Here is a 21,723-nt window from a genome sequence, read left to right as displayed (position 1 = left end):
AAATTTTGTTCACTGCTGCACTCTATATGAAAAAATTCAGCATGCTGCCACAAGCCATCTATCTCCCCTGTATTGGAATTGACTGATTCAATTGCATTTCTCATGCAACTTGTTAAGAGTCAACACTCCACTAGAAAGTATGCTGCACGATTCCCTCCATTTAATTCTACAGAACTATCACTGCTCACCTTGCATTATTCGTGCTCAGATTGTTTTTTCTTTTTATGCTCTGTGTGAATTAAAATTTCTGAAGTGGGATTTCTTCATTATTATTTTTCTTTACAGTTAAGAAATCATTTAACTAAATTTCCCAGTCTATTTTATTTCTCACACTTGCATGTTTTACATCAAACATTTGTTTTTGATTTGTGTATTTCCACTGTGATTTCTGAGGTTTGTTTTCACCTTGGGAGTTATCTCGCTAACAGTCTTTTCACAGACTGGAGGCAGGAAAGACCCATTGTTGGAATTTTCTACTATTATCCATCTTTAGATTGGTTATTATATGGATAAGCCTTCTTCTCCTGAAATTGTCCTACTAATTATTCTGAAAATACCAAAGCTGTTTGGGCTGATGAAAATTTGATAGCTATTTTACGTCAATGGATTCTGCTGTGTTTTCCTGCACCCTTCGTGCAGAATTGGCTGGGTCTAATTTGGCAGTTTGTGACACAATTTCTTAGGTATGCTATGTTTTATCCAATTCTGTTTCTCTATGATTACTTATTACCTCCTTGTTGGCTTTTTTGTCACTTTATACACAGGGTTTCACTGTAGTTGTAAATTTCAGCATTGCTATGTGCCTTTTGAGATTTCTATATATTTTCTTTTGTCATATGTTTTTGATCATGTATCTGTGGCTTTGAAATTTTCTATTGAATCTGTATGTTAACACTTGACCCTTTCCTCTTTGGTTTCACATTTGTTGCAGTTGGATCCAAAACATGTTTCTATTCTTTTTTCTTCCTGATCCTTATCCACTTGTTCCTGTCCCTTTTCTAGGGGCTTCTCTTCTCATTGTTTTACTCAGTGTTGATGGGCATATTGCTCACAGTACTAGAGACTAACCAGCGGTTTCTGGTTCAGTGAGAGTTTAACTGCATTGTATTGTTGCCCGTTGGCAGTTTTTTCTTTGCAATTTCATGGGTTTTTCATGAGAGGGACTTTCCCTACTATTTCTTTCCCCATGTCCTTTGTCCCTGATGCCCTTTTTCTTTCCCATGATGTGAAATTCTGCCATCAGCCTGCATCTGTTTGAAGCAGTACAAAGTGTTTTATCTCTATTGGCTGTAGCACCTGCTCATCGTCATTCTCTAGGCTGTATGTTGTCTTTCTGTTGAACTGGAGACTGGGTTTGTTCATTCTGCTTCATTTTAACTTTCAATCTGTCCCATTTGACTTTGGAGTCATTTTTCTTCAGGTTTATTGATGATAGAGAGGAATGTCATAATTGCTTATTTGCATATCCCAATATTTTGTCACTTGCAACCTTCTCTTTGGCTTATTCTTTACAGTGTTTTTTTTCTGTTTCACACATGGCATTTTGTTCTTACTTAAGCCCTATGTGTTTTCTCAGACGATCAGAGCATGCATTAGTCACTTGTATGCTTTTAGGTTGCACATTCCTCTTTCTTTGTGTCACTAGCTACTGTTTGTTTGTTCCAAATGGGAGTTCACCTGTTACCTTTATCAGGTAGTTCTAAAGGCAGTTATAATGGGCTGTTGATCAATATGGAGAAGTCTTTACTGTGACCTTTCCAATACCTTGTCCATAGGGTATTCTACACACACCTCAGTCAGGCTTTCCATTATCATCTTTAACTTTGTGTGATGTGATGGGTTTTCAGTCTCATTACAACTCTCAAAGTTCTTTTGCTTTTGGGGATGTGATCTTCCATGGTAGCCCTTATCCCCTTAGGTCAGACTTGTATGCAGGCTCTTTTATGGGCTTTTCATGACCAGTGAAATTTCACAGGAATTTTTTTTATTGGGTCTTTTTACCTTTTTCCCTACCCTTGTCATCCATTAGTGTGGGTCGTTTGATATGATTTGCACGTTGACGAGTGGTGCCTGACAAGATATTATTTATCTTTTCAAATTTGCACTGTCAAGCCATGTGACTTGTATGTTATAATTGTATAATCATGCAAAGATGGAGTGTTTCACAAGATTGTTTGTAGGTTTATCCTCACAGTAGAATTGCTTTAGAAGTTTGCCTGTTCCAAAGAATTCTCTCTCCCAATGGGCTATATAGGTAAAGAAGAAGGGATTAACTGACCATCTTTGATGTGCATTGTACTGAAAAAATCACTGTGGTCTGCTTTTAAAAATAAAGTTTTGTGGTCACCTATTTCATTGTCTGTCTCGGGTGTTGTTCCTCCAGACTCTCCACCACATTTGATCCTTTTTTCTTCTAATAGTTTGAGAATCATTACCACTTTCCACTTTCAAGCTTTTGGGATGGTGGTTTGATGCGTAATCTTGAATGGGTTAATAAAATACAAGCAAAACATGGAAATGACTGTGAAACCATTCATTTGAGGGTAGGATAGTGGTGTATATGGCATGATATCCTCCAGTATGAAATTTAAAAATACATGCAAGTGAAATGTCAAAATTGCTGTTCACTCCTTCTCTTGGGATCTCTCATTTTACGTTCCTGTGGATGTTAGTTCCCAATGACTGAGTTTTAGATTTAGAGTAGAACTAATCAACATACGTTTTTAATGCATGTAATCCAGATGTCTATATTCCTCCTTCATTTATACTTCAATGTTATGGGCTATGGTGGATGTAATGCTTTCCCTGATATTTATTATTCCAAAAATGCAGTGCTCTTGGAGTGATCCTAGTCAATTTCACTTTTTAGGGAGAATGTTCATATTATGTAAACATCTCTTTGATATTGGATGCTGGGTTTCCAGATTGATCTGTCAATTTATAATATTTATATATGCCTCATTCATGAATTTGGAGGTACTATATTCTGTCTGGTCTTATGGACTTGATGTGAAGATGATAGGATCTTCCCTTACTGCTGCCACCAAATGGCTGAATTTTGGATCATAGTTGAATTGCCACTGGTATAATCCTCTTACCTATTCCCATATGGATATCAGTTTCCAATGGCCTGAGTTTTGGACTGTAGTCAACTTTCAAATGGTATGATTCTCTTTTCTTTCACCCACATGAACATTAGTACCCAGTAGTATGGGTTTTGGATTGCATTTAACTTGCAGATAGTATGATCCGCATCCTACCCCTGTGTGGATGTTTGTTCCCAACAGAATGGGTTTAGATATAGTTGATTTACTGTGTACTATGGTCTATTCTACCATAGCCACTCTTTGTTTTCCCACATTCATAATTTCTGGGATTGAATTTCACAAATATTGCATTCAAATTGGATGTGCTCCTCTGTTTTCTGCCCATATATGTGACATCTTTCTATAATGGGTGAAAAGTATGTCTGATTCAGAAGTTGTGTGGTTCCTAACATCAGGTTTTAGAATCTGACTGTCTCATTGCGGGGAGTGTTTGAAGGATGTTTTCTTTTTCCTTGCATTGGTGGCCTTTCCACCTATTCAGTGTGGAATTTAGCTATTTATGTGAGTGGAAGTAATGTATTGTACTGCAAGTTATAATTTTCCTGCACCAAAAAGGTATTTCTGATGTATGAAAGGAGGTAACTACCTGTTTCACCCTTCCTTCTTACTGAAAACTGGTACTTTTACCTTCTTTTAAAACTCAAATCATTGTTTGATAGAATTAAATAGGGGGACTTGTCTGTGTGATAAGAGTATGTTATACTCTTATTGTTAGAGGGTTGACACATGGCAATTTGCATGAGAGACACATTAAAATTACTCGATTCCAATGGAGACAGAAGGCTTGTGGCATGCGTCAATTTTTTTTTTTTTTTTTTTTTGCATATAATAGGCAACACTAAATAAGAAAAGCTATTTCTGTGAGTGGAGGTAAATATCTATTGGAAAAACATATTTAGTGTAGGAAAATTATAACTTTTTGTGCAACAGTGTGAGGAAGAAACAGTTTGTTTGCTTCAGTTCAGTTTTGTACTTGAAGTACTACTTATTTCAAAAAATTAATTCATGCTGAAAATAACTTTTTTGGTTAAGTGAATTTTTGATTTTAGGGGATGTTGTTGTTATGTTTCTATTTTCTATTTCGTATTTAAGTGCAATAAATTGTAAATTTCACACTGTATTTAGATGTTTCAGTTATTTCAATGCATTTCAGTAATTTTGATATGATTATACATACTTTCCTATTTTTCTTCTGCTCTGAATAATTTCTCGCATTTGATTGATTCTGTAGCTCCTTTATAGCTGACTCAACTATGGTTTCTTCAGGAATAACCTCCTTTTCCCTCTCTCCTTGCCCTTACTCTATCAACCTCAGTCAGGGGTGCTTCATCACATCTATTTGCACAGTCCAGTTTCACTCATGGCTTTCATCTGCCTTTATTGATGGTTTTAGGGCTATCCACACATGTAGTATACCTATTGTGTTGCATTGTCCATTTCTCATCCATGCCTGTTTCAATGTAAATGGAGAATATTCTTTAGTTTGTCTGTTCAGCATGGATTCTCCCCTTTTTCAGGTATTTTGTTTTACATTTTCAACCATTGTGTATTATAGGGTAGATTAGCCAACTACTTATTTTTGGCGTGCTTTTCTCTCCAGTTATTTACCTTTGATCTATATACAGTATGTAATCCCACTGTTATTTGGATCATCTTGTGTCTTGTCCATGCTTTACAATGTTATACATTGCACACAGCACCCTTCTGTGGCTCTCACTTCCATTTATTTATCCATTGGAATTCATCCATTTCTCATAATATTTTTCTATCATCCTTATCAGTTGGGTTTGTCTGCTTATCTGTATTGCATATCACTGCCTTTTTCCTGAATCTTTCAATTTTATTGTGTGTGTTGTTCCTTCATTTCACCTTGTACAGTCCTTGACTGATCACTCTCATTGTCTTTTGTAAAGAGATTATTGATGGTGTATGTGAACCAACCTCCACACTTTTGATTTGCAGTACTTGCACTTTCTGGTGGTTTTCTATTCAACTGATGTCAGCTTTTCCTTGTAACTGTTCTTCATACATTAGTATAACTCTGAATTGGTAAGTTATTTTATTTCATTTCTCCATATTTGTTTCAGAGGCCTACTTTATAAGTTATGGACTCCACACTGTGGTGAGTGGTGCCTGTTCGGGTATACTTGTATAAAATTTGCACTGTGAGATTTCTGTTGAGATGGTGTGTTCCACAAAACCATTTGTGCTGTACATATGTTTGTTCTGGACTGTAGACTTATGGACTAACATGAGTAAAGTAGATAGAGCTTTCTGCCCATTTCTAACATTCCTTAAGATGCCAAATAGGAATAATTTGTTTTTCAGAATAGGGTTTTGTGGTCACTCATTTTATTGTCTCTAGTGATATATTCCTCTGTACTTTTCAGTGTAGTAATGGAGTCCATAACACTTACTAGTTCCTAGATCATGGAGAAATGCACAATTCCACTCAGTTGAAAGTAGGACAATAACATTCTTCCTGTTTAGAATGTGAGACTATCCTTCTGCTGTGGATGTATTGTTCAACTGGAGATGCTAACCAATGCTGATTGGTTATGGATTGAAACTGACCTTCCACATTGCATTTTCACCTTCCTGATGTCTTCTGGATTTACATTCCTGGGATTTATTGTTGCTGTTTGTGTTGAAGTTAGGCATATTTCCTGCTTACAGGACGATGCCCTTTGACCACTCCTTTTCCTTTGAGATTTGGAAATTTTGTCTTGTTCTGCTCTTTGATTATAACACCACACTTATTGGATCCACATGGGCAAAGAATATATCTAATTCAGATGTGGTGTGATCTCCCATGAATGTATTTTCTTCTCCACTAAGTCCCTTCACCTACTCAGTATGGGATTCTAGTTGTAATTGTGAACAGAGTTAATTAATTGTATCAAAAGTCAGTATTTTTGTGTTAAATATATTTCTGCTTTCACACTCCTCCCCATTCTGGTGTAATTTTTTGTCCCTAATATTAAAGTGAAGACTTGGTTCAACTGCATAGAAGGAGCCAGAGTTTCTTGCACCTCTATTGGTAAAAAACTGTTGCATGGTAACTTGCATGCTTAAATGCAGATGAACCATGTGGTACACACATAAATGAGATTGGAATTTCAAGGCTAGTGCCGAGCAAAAATCTGCATGCTTGAGGGCTGACAAATTGAAAACAGCTGTAACTGTTAGACGAGGTAAGTATCTCTTAAAAATGTATTTTCAATATAGTAAAATATTACCTTTGGGCTGTTATTTAAATTGATGTTTTTCTTTTTGCTACAGCTAGAAAAGCTTCAGTTTGATAAAAACTGGAAAGAAGAAGCATTTATGATAGAATCTGCTGTCTATGAGGCCCAGATAAGCGTTTTTAGCAGTAGATTAGATATACTTCAGGAGCAAGAATGTCTTTTTAAGAAACAACTGTCAATCATACAGAAAGCAACACAAGGTATGTAGTTCATATTTTCAAAATTTTTGGATAAGTGGGTATTTTAGGGTTATTCTATTTTAGTTAAATTGAAATTGTGGTATTTGAGGTCTTTAATTGTTCCCTCTTACAGTTATTCTTAAGAAAATTAATTAGTATTTTTTTTTTTTACTAAAATCTGTTATAGACCAGCTTGATTGTAAAGATTTAATTTTAAATTGGATTATCACCTTTTTATAGCAGCTCTTTTAGTAGTTGTATTAATTTATTTATTGCTAAATAAATGGATGATTCAGAGCACCATCTCTTTATCTTGAATATAACTACATTTATCCTATGCTCATTGGTGGTGTTCATAGTGCATAAACTATGACCTTTTAAACAGTGCCTGCCATTCAGCATGGTATGATATATTTGATACCCCATATTGGTGATTTAGTAATGTAAATATGCATCTTGGAAGTTCTTAAGGTTATGCAGGTAAAGTATGTAAACTAGATGAAGGTACTTTTATTCTGTACATTAACATCATCTTGTGACTTGTAGTCTGAGTCAGACTAATTTTTTTTCAGTAATAGACTTGAGTATCTTTGTAACTCATCTGATTTTCTTTTTTATGACAGACTTGTATGTTTAGCTAAAAGCTTATCACATTTCATGTGGGTACATGTAGTAAATTTGGAATTATAGTCAATATTCCTTCTGCAGTATAGGGATGGTCCATTGAACTGCATCTGTATGCATTGTGTTAATTTGTTTCAAATTAGTATTGATTTAATGAAATGACAGTCTCATGCCATCATGAATAAATAACAAAACATGACATATCTGTTTTAAATGTATCTAAATTAAATGTACTGAAAACCTTTCTAAGACTAAATGTAATATCAGCTATGAAATAGTACATTTATTTTATAGATGGAAAATGTTCTTATTCAAAATAGCTTATTGAAATACTTAATGAACTATAAAAGTTATTCAAAATACAGAATTAGAATCATGTTATTGATTTGTTTAATATTCTAAAGATTTAATGTTGAAATTCATATTTTAGTATTTTTCTTAAATAAATTTTAATACAATTAAATTTGTTAATTATCATTAATTCATATCCGATTTTACATTAGTAGAAGATTTTAAACAATTTTCTCAACAGCTACACCTGGTTGACTCATTAAATTATTTTTATTTTAGAAGGCTTATTCCTTGTTTGTCACTACTTTTCTGATAGTTAAGTTAAATGTTCAGCTTAAAATATATTAATAAAAGCAGTCATTATCGTGATACTTCTGTTAATAAAATTAACGTAACTCAAAGTTAAAATCACCAGTGACATGTTGTAAGATGAAAAAAATACTTCATTATTTTAATTTCATCATAAAACATAGTAATAACTCAATTTTTAATACTAAGTAAGTCTTGATATTATTTTCCTGAGATATGAAACAAATGAATATATTAATTAATATGAACTTCTGATCAGAGTAAGCTGTTTTCTTAGAATAAAACTAAATGCCAACCTGTTAATGAGATGTGTACAGCTAAGAAAATATAATTTTAATAATTTCATACTTATAAAGATTAGTGTTTTATTTATTTTTTTTGTCCATCAATTAGGTACCCTTATTGCTAACAATATATTTGGCTATAAACCTAATATTTTAGGATGTTTGACCAATTTAGAAGAATTTGGAGGGCACGAGCATACATGCACACTATATATTAATTTAATAATGCAAAACAATCTCTTATAAAGTTAATGAATTTAGATATATTCAAAGTTCTAACTAACATTGTTAATGAAAATATCGATATGGAAATAAGAGAACATAAGTTACTTATAAAATAAATAACTACCAGTTCATTTTAGCTTGGAAAGCAACAGTAATATTGACTGAAGCTAGAAGGACTTAAGATTGCATAGCACTGAAACATATGAGTAATTTTTAATTTATTTAAGTTCTCTGTAAAATGTTTTAATGTGAGGATTTAAGTTATTTTAGATGATTCAACCAATCCAACACTGTAATATTTTACAGAATGCAAAATAGTAATACCAAAGTTGTTTTAGAATAATTGATAGGCATTTAGAATGGACATGTTTACTACTTAGACTTATCTATTTTTGAAATGGGTACATGACTGATTCATTTGGAATACTTGTTTTTTGCAATGCTGTAGAAAACAACATAATTATTTTACAGAGGAAGTGTTTTTGTAACTAATTATTAAATAAGTATTCAAAAGCTGCAAACTATTATGACCATCAAATGTGAAGTAACATTATGTTCAAGATACACAAAATAAATTACACTCATAAAATAAACAAGATAATTTTTGATACTTGTTAGTAGCTTTCAGGAAATTAACATATTTTTGAATTATGCTTAAACATTTTAGAATGTACTATTGTAACCTTCTGTTTTGTTATTGGTTTACAGATGAATTAGATGTTGGGATATTCCATGATGCTGTGGAGTACTTTGATGAAGATGCTGAGGAAGAACAAGTAGTTCAAGCTGATCCCAGAATTGCCAAACTGAAAGCAAAATTAAATAGTGTGTATAGAAAAAGAGCCACTATCAGAAATCACAAGGTAAAAAAAAACAACAAAAAACAAGAGTACACATAAAGTTGTAATAGTCAGAAGTGTTACTTTTGTTTGAAACATTTACTCAGAAACCTCAAAACCTGGTTTCTTTTAATGTTTTCCTTAACAGTATTGTGGAATTGATATTTTGTTATTTTGCAACATTAATTTAGTATAATTTGCAAAGAAAAATGAAAACAAATTATTTCTGAAGAGTCTGGCTCCTAAATAATGCACCTTTCAACTTTTGTAGGTTTCTGTCCATCCTGAAGTGTGTTAGTATTTGTTAAGAAATTATCCTCCTTTGAGAAATCAGTTTACAAGGTTTGCCTTATCTTTTTCCAACTTTATGAGGAGAGCCTGTTGTTTCCAACTGTGTATTACCCACAACATGTGATCAGAACAAATAGATTTAGCTCTGCTTTCAGAATAGCTATAGGATAATATTAAATACCATAAAGCACATTATAAACTATTGATTTAGATAAATAAAATGGTGAGAGAAGTAATTTTTTGTTTCATGGGAAAGTTATAAGACTTAACTTGTGAAGTGTTGAATAGCAGAATGTAGTGGGAAGTTTTAGAAGCCTTGGAAACAAACAACAGATCTTGGATTTTTGTACAGTTTCTGTAGGTTATCTTTTCTTTCCTGAAAATATTTAAGTGTGTATATATATCTATTTGAAAGCTGCAGAAATTTTCTCATACTAGAAGAGATTGCATTTTTTTTTTGACATTTCCTTACATAGTGAAGAACTTAACATACTGATGTGAAGTTTATTTGCATAAATTAATAATAAAATAGTTTAATGAAATTTTAAATGTAACTTTAAAAGGTTGACCTATTTGAAATGAGAAAGTTTGTTTTTTTATAATTATTTTCACTGTGAAACAAAAAATGCAAATTAGAGGACATCACTGACTCTCCCAGTGATCTGGAAAGGATTAATTTGTTTTGCAGATGATTTTAGTATGATATTTCGAAATATTTTTGAAAACAAAACCAAAGCTTTGAAAGGTGATATAATGTTAATACTTTATTGCATTGCATCACAGGGCTTACAACATGATTTCTCTTTGTAAATGCACATTAGAATATATGACATATACAATTCTTCCCCTTTAACCCCCCCCTTAAAGATGTGTAAGCATTGTCAAGGTAGAATCTTTGTTATGCGACTATAACATATATTCAGAAACTTTTAAGAGTAAAAAAATCTGCATCTGTATATTGTTTAGCTTGATAACCAAAACTAAATAGACTATGTTTTTACTTGTAAAAGAACTTTCCCTCCCTATTATTTCACAAAACTCAAATCAAATGCTTGAGGAGCCCCAAACTTTTTCACAAATAAGTTTTGTGAACTATATATATATATGTATCTTGATGAAAAAGTCATGTAACTGTGACAACAAAATTATTGTGCAACTAATTTTTAAATGCTACTAAGGGATGAATAATCTCAATAAATGGTTTCTATCATGAAATCATAAACACCCTGTTTTAATGGCTATGAAATTATGTAGAAAAGACTAAAATTTAAATGAAATTACTCAAGTGTTCTGTACAGTGGGGAGTAAACAGCTGTCACAGTGAAGGGAGGTATCATAAATTGTATGATCTCAGACTGTAAAAGTGACAAATCATGAGAAGTGGATAATGTTTCTTTCATTTGTACAAGATATTGTTGAGCACTGTGACCACAGATCACATCAAATTCTTGTGTTATCTTACTCATCTAATAGTATAATGATAATATGGACTGTTATGAAGCCAAAATGCATTATTTATCATTGAAGTAAATTCAGATATTAAATACTTTTATCATATTACACTGTAATTATTTCCCTACAATGGGGCTGAAGGCTGATTGGAACAGTAAACAGTACTGCGTTGCCTGTAAGTCATTCATTAGAAACTAAAATTATGTCACATGATGGATGCTTAAATTTATGGTTATGCATTTGAACCCATTTCACAACTTTTTGTATGGAGAATGATGCACAGTTTAACAATGCTTACAGTAACTCTGAGGTTTCTTAATATATCTTCACAACAGTTAGTAAGAATTTGTTAAAGATTACAAGTATTTTGTATACAAAGAATGAGTTTATTTTAATTAAAGGTTTGTTATTTTTGTATCATAGTTATTTTGCTCAAACTGAATAGTTCAAGTGTTATCATCAATGTATTGTTCAGTGAAATGTTTAACATTAAAAATAGAAAAAAATGTATTTACCCTTGAATTTTTCATCAGTTAATATTAAATCTTAGTTTTATATGGTTAATTGTAATTTTTTTACTTTTTCAGAGAAAGTTTATTTTTGATGTTTTATTTTCCTTTCCGATCCTTTATCATTATTACTTTTCATGACACATGTCAACAGTCCTCAGAGTTTTCTTTGCAGCAACACTTTAGCCATCATCATAACACTGGAACTTTTGCCTACTACACTAAGTCTGATAAACTGAGGCAGTTTGGCTTATATTTAAAAAAATATATATTAAATTTTCTAATATGGATTTTAAAACATAACAACCACACAATTAACTAAAATAAAACTTGCAGCTTGATAAAATTTGATTATTTATCTAACTGATGTAGTTATAGGTGAAAAATTACACTAAAGTGCTAGCATAGATGCAAGGAGCAACAGTACTAAGATTGTTTGACAAGTTCTCTTTGGAATTGTTTGTGCTAATTTTAAAATAAATGTTGGATAATATTTTGAAATGTGGTCTTTCTATTGGATACAAATATCTTGCTCAGTCAAGTATAATTGGCTGAGAAATTGCAACTATATGTAATGGGCATGGTATCTGTCAAGAGTTCCAAGAACTTCATTCCTCTTTCCTACCAACATTCCTATAATGGGCTTGAAAGAAGAATATCCAAACAGAACAATTAACATAGTTTCTGGCTATACATAATGTATAGTGCATAGAAAGACTTGTGCATAAAACTGAAGTTTAAGAATTTTGCATTGAGGTTTCTTTTGAAAGAAAGGTATTAAAGCTTAGATAATATCAGGTTGTCCAGAAAAAAAATGTCATCTTTGAACTGCAAAGTTTCTAAAAGTATAAACCAACACATTTTTTCCAATGTGTAATGATGCTGTTTATGCCCTAGAAATATGAGTTTTTATGGTCAATGAACCCATGAAAGCTTCTTCTGCAGCTGTCTGGTTTTGAAAGCATTTATTGTTCAAAAATTTATCAAAGTGCTTGAAAAAATAAAAATCTGAAGGGGAAAGGTTTGGGAAATAATGTGGATGAGGCTGAACATAGATTCCCAATTCCCTCAATTTTTGGAGAATCATCAATGATAGGTCTCATACAGCCGATTTTGTTGATCTTCAATCAGCTCATGCAGAACCCACTTATCCAACTTTTTTGTCTTTCTAGTCATACTCGGGTGGTTGGCAATGCTTGATTTGCTTGTGTCTAGCTTTTTTGCAAGCTTATGTGCTGTTGTGCATCTGTCTCAACTGCTTCCCTTAATGTATTTTCATCTAAGGATGGCTTCCTTCCATGACCTTCAAGACAAGACTTTCATCTCCATTTTGAAACCTCTGAAACCAACGCTAAACTGTACATTTAGTAACAGATCCACGGCTGAATGGCTGGTTAATGTTCTGTGTGGCTTTTCGTCCAAGTTTGAAGTCGTAGAGGAAAATCAGATGAAACTCTTTCTTGTCCAGGCTGCCTTGGGGTTGTGAAACTTACTCTGAGTAGAGTAAAAACAGCAGACAATTAAGGCACCTTATAAATGACAAACGTTGGATTAAACCAACCAATCAATGTTAGGTTACTCAATATTCAGCTTCTAAATGCCATCATGAGAATTCCAACATTTATTTCTGGACAACCTGATATAAAACTTTGAACTGTAAAGTAAATTTTAATCCAAATTTGATGTATACTAACAGTAAAATTGATGTATACTGACAGTAAAATTGCTTATTTAAATTTTGAATGTAACAAAGTAAAATCTCATGATGTGCAAAAAGGGGGTTCCTGTAGTTATGGGGTTAATGTTGCAATTTATACTGAATAACAAGAATAATTATTCACTTTGTAGGTTACAACACAGCATGACATTTGAACTTCATTAGCAAGAAATATAAATATTTGTTAATTTTGGTTTAATTTACTCTTAAAGCAAAATATTTTTGGGGACTCTGCAGAAGTATTGATTTATTAGGCTAGTCTGCAGTAAAAACAGAGATGTTACAAATGATTTTATTATATTAACTTCACATTGTAGGATAATACTTGCATGCAATGTATGACTGATTTCAGTACTGTTTAAAAAAGAAAAAATTAACTCTTTCTTTTAGTTTAAGTATTGTTAGTTGTATGTAGTTTAGGCCTTAGCTAGCCATTATATGTCAATGGCTGAATTAGGTGAGGATTTTGAAAGTTGAGAAAATGAATAGCAGAATACAAGGCTAGTGTTGGAAACTTTTCCTGTTGTAATAATATTCCAATTCTTCATTTTTTTTTTTACTTGCATTTACATAAAATGTATTCTTTTCCACATCTTGTTCTCCTCATGGGTGTGTTTGGAGACATCCATCTTGAATAGACAACTGTCTTTTCAGGGCTACATGACAATAACCCTTATACATTTAGTGATCTTTTACTAGCTTGCTTTGAGGTATTGTCAAGAATGAGAAAAGCTCAATGGCTTTATTGTAATAAATGTTGATTCTGAGGCTCTTGTGAATGTGTTATCTGCTACAACTCTTAGAGAATAATCCAAACCTTGTTTGGAGGTTTCATGTATTTCTGTAAGATTGTTTGTTTTAATGAGCTAATTTTTGTAAATCTATGAAGGGAACATTAATTACTCATCCTGTCTTTCTGAGGGTGTTCTTATTACTGACCAGTCCAAACAAGTTTCCTTAAGTTGTAGTTGTAGCCTGATCAATGTTTCAGAGAACTTAATAATGGCTGCAAAACTGTTTCTCACTAATTTGATATTTAACTGACAAACATGAATCATTACACGTGATTCAGTAATTGTCTTAGCAGTTGTGAGGTTCATCCTAGTTAACGTGTTTGTATTCTAGTGATAAAAATAAAATGCAATGTGTTACACTATGTAAGACAAATTTTGTTCCTGGATAGTATGTGTTATTTCTTAATTGCTTATGTTGTAAAAGTACAGAAAATGGTCATTATTCCCTTCAAACTTTGCTTTTGTGACCTGGATAATGAAATTTAGAAATTAACCTATTTTCTATGAAAAAATTGGCAAATTTGCACATTTTCATTTATGTAAGGTCTGAATAAAACAACATATGAATCAAGATTTACATGTATTTATACTGAAGTTATACAAAAATGAACAAAAATGTTTAGAAGTCAGTAGTTTTTTAGATTTGCGACTGTAATGTAAATCACTTTCACGTATCAGCCCCCAAATATAGTCTCTCTTCATGTATTTGTTAAACACTCCTTGGTAGAAGTGCTCAAAGTCCAGTATATCTTTGTGGAAGCACTCACCTTGCTCCTCTGAGTATGCTCCCATGTTCTTAAATTTATCAAGATGAGCATCAAGGATATGGACTTTCAGGGACATCCTGCAGACCATTTTTCTGTTAGTTCTTCACCAAAGCCTCAACCAGTTCCGCATAATTTTCGGCCTTGTAATTGCCCAGAAGCCCCTAACCACTGCAACAAAGCTGCCCCAAGCTTTTTTTTCCTTCCTACTGAGCTTGAGAAATTCTGTGCACTTCAGGATCTTCTTTATTTGTGGCCCAACAAAGACATCAGCTTTGAGCTCTGTCTCAGATAGCTTAGGGAAGAAGTCTCAAAGGTACTTGAAGGCTGCAGACTCCTAATCAAGAGCTGTGACAAATTTTCATAAGACCCAATTTTATGTGCAATGGTGGGAACAACACCTTCAGATAGGTCTATCTGTTCACGTAGGCAGCTAGAACTAAACTAAAGTGGTGAGTGGTGAGCCTCTGTATATATATATATAGATAGATAGATTACTATGGAAAGTTCTAGAAAATTCTTAAAGAAATTCTTGTAAATTCTACAACATTCTTGAAAGTTTTTGAAAATTCTCCTCAGTTCGAGAAAAAATTTTTATCACCTACTCAGCACAGAATCTACCTGGAATGATCTGGAAAATGGATAAATTTGAAAATTCCATTACCCAGGTCACAAAAGCAAAGTTTTTGAAGAAAAAAATAGGTCTTTTCCATCTACTTCAGGCATAAGCAATTGAGAAATAATACTTTCTTCCCAGGAACAAGGAAAAGTAAAAATTTTGTTACCTAGTGTTATTAATTGTAATGAAATACCATTCACAGTAAATCTATTTGTAATCTGTATGTAAATAAACTAGTTAATGCATTTGTATTCTAGTGATAAAAATAAAATACAATGCATTATTAACTTTAATGAAATCCCTGTACTATTGATGTCCAACTGGCTGTAATTTTAATTCAAATTAATATCTGTACTTTCATAACAAGGAGAACAACAACAGTAATTTTACCAGTTGTTGGTATTTCACTTCTCTTGATCTAAAATAGAATTGAAATTACTGTTGTTAATGCGATGTAAGAGTTTCTAAATAACTTTAGCATAAAGAAGAACTTTCAGTACTCTAACAGTAATGTTATATTGCAAGGTTTCTTGTGATAGATTAACTGAACTTACTATGTGCCACTAGATATTTTGTGCTTAGAAAGTAATAGTGTTGTCCATTTATGACTCCTGTTAGGTAAATTACAATAATTTTCTCTGTTTAAAATGGTTTATACTTTTCACACAAAATGGTCTGACTTTATGGTTCAGAGTAATTTTTAAACAAATAATATTTATTTTTATTTTTAATGTGATGTAAAAATTTTCAGAAACATGAAAGTATATTGGTATTTCAGCTTTTGGAATGTCTGTGGGGAAATATCACAGATTTGGCCAAATGTTCAGTCATGAAAACAGAGTAATAGTAGTTGTATTCCACTGTGTGTCTGAAATCTCTATTGTCTATTCACCATGCTTGAATTACTCATCTCTGGGATGTAGAGTACATATATCATTAACAGTTCTTTGATAGATTGTTTAGGCAGAGTATTCATGATGAAACTTTGTAGAATGGATGACAATTGCCTGTTGTGGGGACACAAATGTAGATGACAACATTTCAAAAGTCTTCTGCCTTTTGTCTTCAATTCAGGGTGTGTGTAGGTATTGTCACTATAAAAGACTGAGAACACCTACACATACACTGACTTTCGAAACGTTGTCCTCTACACTTGTCTCCCCACAACAGGCAGTTGTTGTCCATTCTATTAAGCTTCTTCATTAACAGTTTGTGAAATTACACAATGTTTATATGCAACTGTAGTTAACATGTTTAAAATCATCTTGAGATAGTATGTGGTGTGTAGAAGTTAGTTCACAGCTTGCAAGTAAACTATCCTAATAAAAAGAGCTCATTTAGATGAATTTGTTTATTTTATCAGCAAGTAATGTGAAATTATTCTACAGTTACCCAGATTCTTCAGATGCAATTAAAAGTGAGATGATGTGTAACTTGAATTTTGTTTCAAACATTTGTTTTGCATCATGCTATTTGTACTATTGGATGTTGTTAACTTAATTCACTAATATTATCATGGTATTATAAACTTAGAGAATAATACCAGTAATAATCTTTCCATGTACCAATATTTTAACCTGTTGATTTCAGAAAGCCTGTATCAGTCATCTGGAAAAGAAAAAACAAAAAGTATTTGCTGAAAAAGAACATTTTGGAAAACATCACTCTGCTCAAATGGTAAGTGAATCTGTAGGATGTAATATACATTCTCTGTTTATATTTTGTAATAAACATCCAGAGTAAAAACAGGGTAATGTGGGCAAAAGCTGTTGGAAACTATAAATCAGTGAAATGAAAATATCAAATCTTAGAGTAATCCAAATATGCACAAAGACAATACATAGAGAAATGAAACTAAATGTAAAAAAATATGTAAGCTCATGAATGGTGTATAACTGCTTACTCACATTAAGAAAATATTAAAGATAGTCCATCTCTTCAATTGATCAAAACAGGTAGGAATCTCCTGTGCAATAACAAATGAACAAATTTGAAATAGGAAGAAGGCCAAGTTCAGATGTTTGAATCTGTAATGTCCTGAACCTAACTACACATTTACTGTTTACAGTAAGCTATGTGAAGGTAATTGTCCAGTAATAAAATCAACTTAGCCATATATAAATGTAAATATTTTGGATCAAACATAGCAGAGAAATAATAACTAAGATATAAAAAACTTAATTAACAAAATAAGTAAAAAGGATTGTTTCCGAACCATACATAATCAAAAGCTATCCCTCTTCCTCCTTTGAATGCAAACAAAAGAAAGGCATGAAAAAGAGAGGTACATTGTAACTGAGCGTAATATAAAAAACAACTAAATAAACACTGTAAATTTAACAAAAGCTTTGCAGAATATAGGCAAACCGATGTATCCTTTAGTCACCTGGTAGATGATCTTTGTATTTATACACTTAATTTCTGTGCATAATACATGTGAACAGAAAATATGTTACATATTTTTTTCCTTTTAATGTTGTTGTATCTTTCCATTTTTATTTTAATAGCTATAACTTGGCTAATTTTCCATTTGAGTAAGTGATGAAACTGTACCTATTAATCTTTTTTTATTATTATTATTAAAGTCTTTACAAAAAATAATTAATAATCGGAAAAAGAAATATTATGAAATATTTAATAATGAAGAAATGTAGCTAAGGAAGTGAATCTAAAATAAATGATTCAATAAGTTTTTCAGTATATTTAGTCTTATAGGAAAGTAACCTATTTAGTAGTGTGTAGAAATGAACTGAAAAAAGAGTGCATATGAAATTTATATATTAAGCTTAGTAGAACAAAGTTTTATATGTCTTAAGGAGATAGTTGTCAGAATTTACATGATACTTGTTTAAAACAAGTTATAAGATTATAAGTTTTTTGTACATATACTCTTCAAAACAAGAAACGAAATATTTTAAAGAGAAATATATGTAATAACGCTACAAGCTCAGAGTATGTGATGTTACACGTGTTAAGGCAGTGATTGTCAGACCAAAATGACAATAAAAGTTGTGCACTTTGAAAACGGAGGAAAACGTCGGATTTTTCGCCAAAACGCATGCGTGTTCAATAAATTTGTTTGAGAGATCTGCATGTTCTGCAAGTGCAATATGTGCAAAATCCCTATAAAGGTGACGGGTTCTTGGTTTCCATAGCTTAGTGTTAAGCCACCAACACGCAATACAGTTACGCCAAGACTGACTGAAGCACAATGCAACAACGCCATTGGTTGTTGGAAGCAAGCAAATTTCGATCAGATGTTGCCAGAACTGTGAATGTCCACCCAAGCACCATCACAAGGCTATGGAATCGTCACCAACAACATGGATCAACTCGTGACCGTCCACGATCTGGCAGACCTCGTGTGACCACGCCCACACAAGATTGCTACATCCGGTTACGTCACCTTTGGGATAGGACCACTTCTGCGATGTCTACTGCCTCAACCATACCAGGGCTGCGTAGGTTTTCCTATCAAACAGTACGAAACCGTCTACAAGATGCAGGAATCCGACCTCGACGTCCAGTCAGAGGCGTCATCCTCACCCAGCAACATCGTCAAGCACGGCTGCAGTAGACTCGGGTATATTGGGTATGGCCTCATCGACGATGGAGACATGTTTGGTTCAGCGATGAATCACGTTTTATGCTTCGTAGGCAGGATGGAAGGACCCGTGTTTACCATCGCCGAGGTGAACGTTTTGCAGCAAACTGTGTGCAGGAAGTTGACAGATTTGGTGGTGGCAGCGTCATGATGTGGGCTGCCATCGCCTACAATGCCAGAACAAACCTTTTGCACATTCGAGGGAATCTTACAGCTCAACGATACGTCGAAGAGATTCTTAGGCCCCATGTGCAACCCATCATGGTGAACGTCAACGACGTTTTTCACCATGACAACGCCCGTCCTCACACAGCCCAACTCACCACTGTCTTCTTGAGACACCACAACATCAACATTCTTCCCTGGCCCTCCAGATCACCAGATTTAAACCCCATCGGAACATCTTTGAGACAAGTTAAATCGACGTCTGCGACGGCAACAACCTCAACTGCAGACTCTACCTCAGTTTGCAGCAGCTTTGCAGGCTGAGTGAACAGCCATTCCACAGGATGTGATTCGTCATCTCATCGCTTCCATGGGCAGGAGATGCCAAAGTGTTATTGATGCTCACGGGGTCATACTTGTTATTGACGTTGAGTGACGTTAAATTTCAACTAGTGAGCGTGGACTTCGCCTTTGCAGACTTTGGATGTTCAGCAGTGAATGTGCAAAGTTTCACACATGTCATACAGAACTACTCGGAATAAACTTGTTAACAATTTGTCTCATATTTTGCCTTTTGCGTTTCTTTTTTTGAAGACTATATAATTCATAGATTTCTCATAAACTGGACTAAGAGTTGTTTAGAAAAAGCACATATGTTCATAAATGATTTTTTTATTTTGTACAAGTAGTTGGAGGTAATTTCATTATTAATGTTTTTTGTTATTTATTGTACAATCTTATTAAATATATTGGTTTTTTCTCACAAATATTAGTAGTTTGTTATATTATCTGTATTGTCCTGTTTTGTGAATCTGTACTTAAATAGTACAATGTTTGGGTAAAATAATTTACCTTGCGTGTTATGAGGGAACATTGTACACAAATTTGTGTGTATTTGTGTCATGCTTTTTTGAATGGTAGTAAATTGGGAATAAGACATGAAGTAAACAGCTAGTTTTTATTTCAATTTCTCTTTAATGTCAGATGATAATGTTATCTAAAATGATATATTAGTTTGTTGTGACCTGAAAATAAACCAAAACAAAAATACTGCTCTAATTAAAAAGATTCCATGGTGCAAGCTATAGTATGGGATATAAAATGTACCCTAGGTTTCAGAGTTGGCTGTAGAAGTGGAACTAACACAGATAGCCCTCGAGTAGCTTTGTGCAAAATTAAAAAACAAACAGAAGTGGAACCCACATTTCGGTGGGGATACACCAAATATCAGTCTTAACTTCCATTCACCAGTCTCATAAAGGAATAAAATAAAGAAGTGGTAATAAGTATAGAAGTTAGGAGAGGGAGATGTGGGTGCTAAAGCCCACCATGTCCCACATCTATATCACCCTTCACTGCCTACAGACAGTTGTAGGAAGGTGACTGCTCTCCAAAGTAAAGAGGAGGAAAAAGTAATTGAAAAATAAGAATTTTCTTTTTCTTTTTTATTCTTATTTTTCAATTTTCTTACATAAAAGTGTAATTTCCTGTGTTTCTTGTAGTCTCTTAAAGATGGTGGAATTTTTCCACTGAGATGTGTAGAGTTTTAATTGTATGTTTTTCTTTCAACTTTATATAATAAATTATTTTACATTTTTAAATGTTGAAATTTATTGTTATTTTATGAAATAATGAATCTGGTAATCAGTGCAGAATTAACACACCTGAAACACATTTATTGGCTCACAAGTTAGTTGTTTTGTAAAAGTGTTTGCTAAAGACAATAATATGTTTAGTTATAATTTACTCTTTATAGTCTTCTGTTTTCTTTTAAACTCTGTCTTTAGCAATTTTTTGCTTTCTTTTTTTCCTCAAAAGAAAGTGGTTTTATATCAATTAATAATTTTAAAACTGACATCCTTTTAATAGTCTTTCATGCTCATGTACATATAAATGCAGATTTCCTAGAAAAGTTAACAATAAAAAGATATTGCTAACACTTATTACATACTTTTCAGTTGTTCAAAGGTATTGAGAGAAACATTAAAACAAGCAAGATTTATACCAGTGATCTTGTATTTACAATACGTTGATTAGGGTTAAATTAGAATTTTGCATGATGTCTGTTCAGAAATTTCCTTATATTTTTGCTTTATCAATGGGAGTGATTTGTTTTATCAGAGGGATTTAAAGTATGTTTGTTGTGGAATATTGCTATTTTCCTTAAAGTGGTTACATTTATCTAGAATTACTTATTAATATTACACTGTTTGGTTTTGAAATTCACAGTAATAATCTGTATACCTCTTTATTTATAAATGATATATAATCTGTGCTTACAGAAAAGAACTGAGCGCCAGAAGCAAGATGAAGTTGCAAAAGAAAAAATGAGAGAAGAACGAAAAAAGACTCTCAAAAGACTAAAGACCTATAGACAGGTGAACTACCCTAAAAAATATCTGTCTGAAAAAAATTTCAGTGTTACTGACACATAATGACTGAAATGTACTTGAAAATGTTATGTATGTTGTATGTAAAGGCATGCAAGTACACACACACAGTCATACCTTGCTTTTAACACATTCAAGATATCCTGTAATGAAAGGAATCTAAGAAAATTGTTTAAAAAAGATAGCTGTTTGCAAGATTTTTTAATCTTTTTGCAAGCAGTTTGTGTTGCTTATGATCATGAATTTAAAAAACAATTACTTTAATAGATAGTCAAAATAAAAATGGAAAAATTAGCAGTTTTGTTGTGTACA

General features: G+C 32.8%; 1 protein-coding gene across 4 annotated transcripts in view; it reads left to right on the top strand.

Annotated features, from left to right (window-relative positions):
* Positions 1-21,723, top strand: part of LOC143249493 (junction-mediating and -regulatory protein-like) — a 51,198-nt gene that overhangs the window by 17,367 nt on the left and 12,108 nt on the right. For all 4 annotated transcript variants that reach the window (XM_076499420.1, XM_076499419.1, XM_076499422.1 and 1 more), the window contains exons 4-7: positions 6,390-6,555; positions 8,976-9,130; positions 16,843-16,929; positions 21,304-21,399. In XM_076499420.1, coding sequence (XP_076355535.1) covers positions 6,390-6,555; positions 8,976-9,130; positions 16,843-16,929; positions 21,304-21,399 — 504 coding nt within the window. The remainder of the gene's footprint in view (positions 1-6,389; positions 6,556-8,975; positions 9,131-16,842; positions 16,930-21,303; positions 21,400-21,723) is intronic.

The sequence above is a fragment of the Tachypleus tridentatus genome, chromosome 4 (genome assembly GCF_004210375.1).
Source record: "Tachypleus tridentatus isolate NWPU-2018 chromosome 4, ASM421037v1, whole genome shotgun sequence".
In the NCBI taxonomy this organism is placed as follows: Eukaryota; Metazoa; Arthropoda; class Merostomata; order Xiphosura; family Limulidae; genus Tachypleus; species Tachypleus tridentatus.
This window is presented reverse-complemented; position numbering and strand designations above follow the sequence as displayed.